This window comes from Leopardus geoffroyi, chromosome D1, assembly GCF_018350155.1.
Source record: "Leopardus geoffroyi isolate Oge1 chromosome D1, O.geoffroyi_Oge1_pat1.0, whole genome shotgun sequence".
Lineage (NCBI taxonomy): Eukaryota > Metazoa > Chordata > Mammalia > Carnivora > Felidae > Leopardus > Leopardus geoffroyi.
This window is the reverse complement of record NC_059329.1, coordinates 60,718,229-60,719,861: the sequence shown is the minus strand read 5'-3', so window position 1 is coordinate 60,719,861 and position 1,633 is coordinate 60,718,229. Positions and strand designations below refer to the sequence as shown.

Here is a 1,633-nt window from a genome sequence, read left to right as displayed (position 1 = left end):
CACATATGAATAGTTGTTTACATATATATCTCACTTTACATTGAAAATGAAACAAAATTTAGGCAACACTAATGTGGAATTACTGACAAGGAAACTAAGCAAATATCACACAACCTATAAGTTGCATAGTTTAGGTTGTTGAAAGCACATGTAGGACATTTGGGGATAATTACACCATTCTACCAAGGCATTCATTCATAAATGACTTTGTCTCTACTCTGAGATTACTAATGATTAGATTTGTTGCTTCTGAATTAAGACCTTGACAATAGCCTTTCGAATCTGCTTAGTCTTCACACTGTAGATGATAGGGTTGAGCACAGGAGGGATGAGAAGGAAGACATTGGCCATGATGGTGTGGACAAACAGAGGTGCTGAATGGCCATAGCGATGGACAAGAGACAAGCTGATGAGAGGGATGTAGAAGATGGCAACAGCGCTGATGTGGGATATGCAGGTGTTGAAGGCTTTTTGCCGCCCCTCAGAAGAGGCAATGTTGAGAACAGATCGAATGATCAGGACATAGGAGATCAAGATGCAAGGACAATCAAACCCCGTCGTGGAAAAAAGTGCAAACAGACCAAGGATGCTGTTGATTCTGTTGTCTGTGCATGAGAGTTGAATGAGATCAACATGGTAGCAGTAAGAATGTGAAAGGGCCACAGCACGGCAGAAGGACAGCCTCTTGACAAAGAGCACCACTGGTAACATTACAGCAACGTTCCTTATCAACATGCTTATCCCAACCTGGGCAATCCTGGCATTGGTGAGGATGGTGGCATATCTCAGTGGATCACAGATGGCTACAAAACGGTCAAAGGCCATGGCCAATAGAACCCCAGACTCCATGAAAGTAAATCCATGGAGAAAGAACATCTGGGCAATGCAGGCATTTAAGGTGATTTCACGAGCTTCAAACCAGAAAACACCAAGGGTAGTAGGAAGTGTGCACAGGGATAAGCTCAGGTCGATGGCTGAAAGCATAGAGAGGAAATAATACATGGGCTCATGGAGGTTCTGCTCACGGAGGACCACAAATAGGATCATGCTGTTCCCAGAGAGGGCGATGACATACAGGAGACAAAAAGGGATGGAGACCCAGACCTGGGCTGCTCTCAGGCCTGGGATACCCGTCAGGAAGAAGGTCAGAAGTTGAGCATTGGTATTATTGAGGACCAACATAATTAGGGACTGAGAAGACAGGGATATTTGAATAACTGAACATAAGATAAATAATAAACATATAGCTCATCACTTAGAACATCTTTCTGGCACTCTAACATTCACTGAGTTACTATTGCTGATTTTGTAAGTACTTTAGGTTTTTTATGAGCTTGCTAGTACTGGAAGCCTCTCTCCATGCTTCTCCTCATTTATTGAAGAGAGAAGATTCCCTGAATTATTCCACATCTAATTTTTCTTAAATCTATAGTTCTCTTTGATGACAACAAACATCACAATGAAGTCATTCCTTCCTCTCAACATTCCCAGTAGAACACTTAAACAATATGATGAGAAAATTGGTTTCTAATATTTTTTTACTGAAGTATAATTAACATACAGTGTTATAGTAGTGTCAGCTGTACAATACAATAATATAATGGTTTGAAGTATTTTTTGAAAATAAATTACT

The 1,633-nt window shown here is 40.7% G+C and overlaps 1 protein-coding gene across 1 annotated transcript; it reads right to left on the bottom strand.

Moving 5' to 3' along the window:
• Window positions 1-234: 234 nt before the first annotated feature.
• Window positions 235-1,182, bottom strand: LOC123602431 (olfactory receptor 51F2). The gene has a single exon (XM_045486920.1). It carries the CDS (start codon window positions 1,180-1,182, stop codon window positions 235-237), a length of 948 nt encoding a protein of 315 aa, XP_045342876.1.
• Window positions 1,183-1,633: the final 451 nt, after the last annotated feature.

Excerpts from the sequence above, each read along its gene's own strand:
- LOC123602431 (XM_045486920.1), bottom strand. The coding sequence starts at position 1,182 with ATGTTGGTCCTCAATAATACCAATGCTCAACTTCTGACCTTCTTCCTG.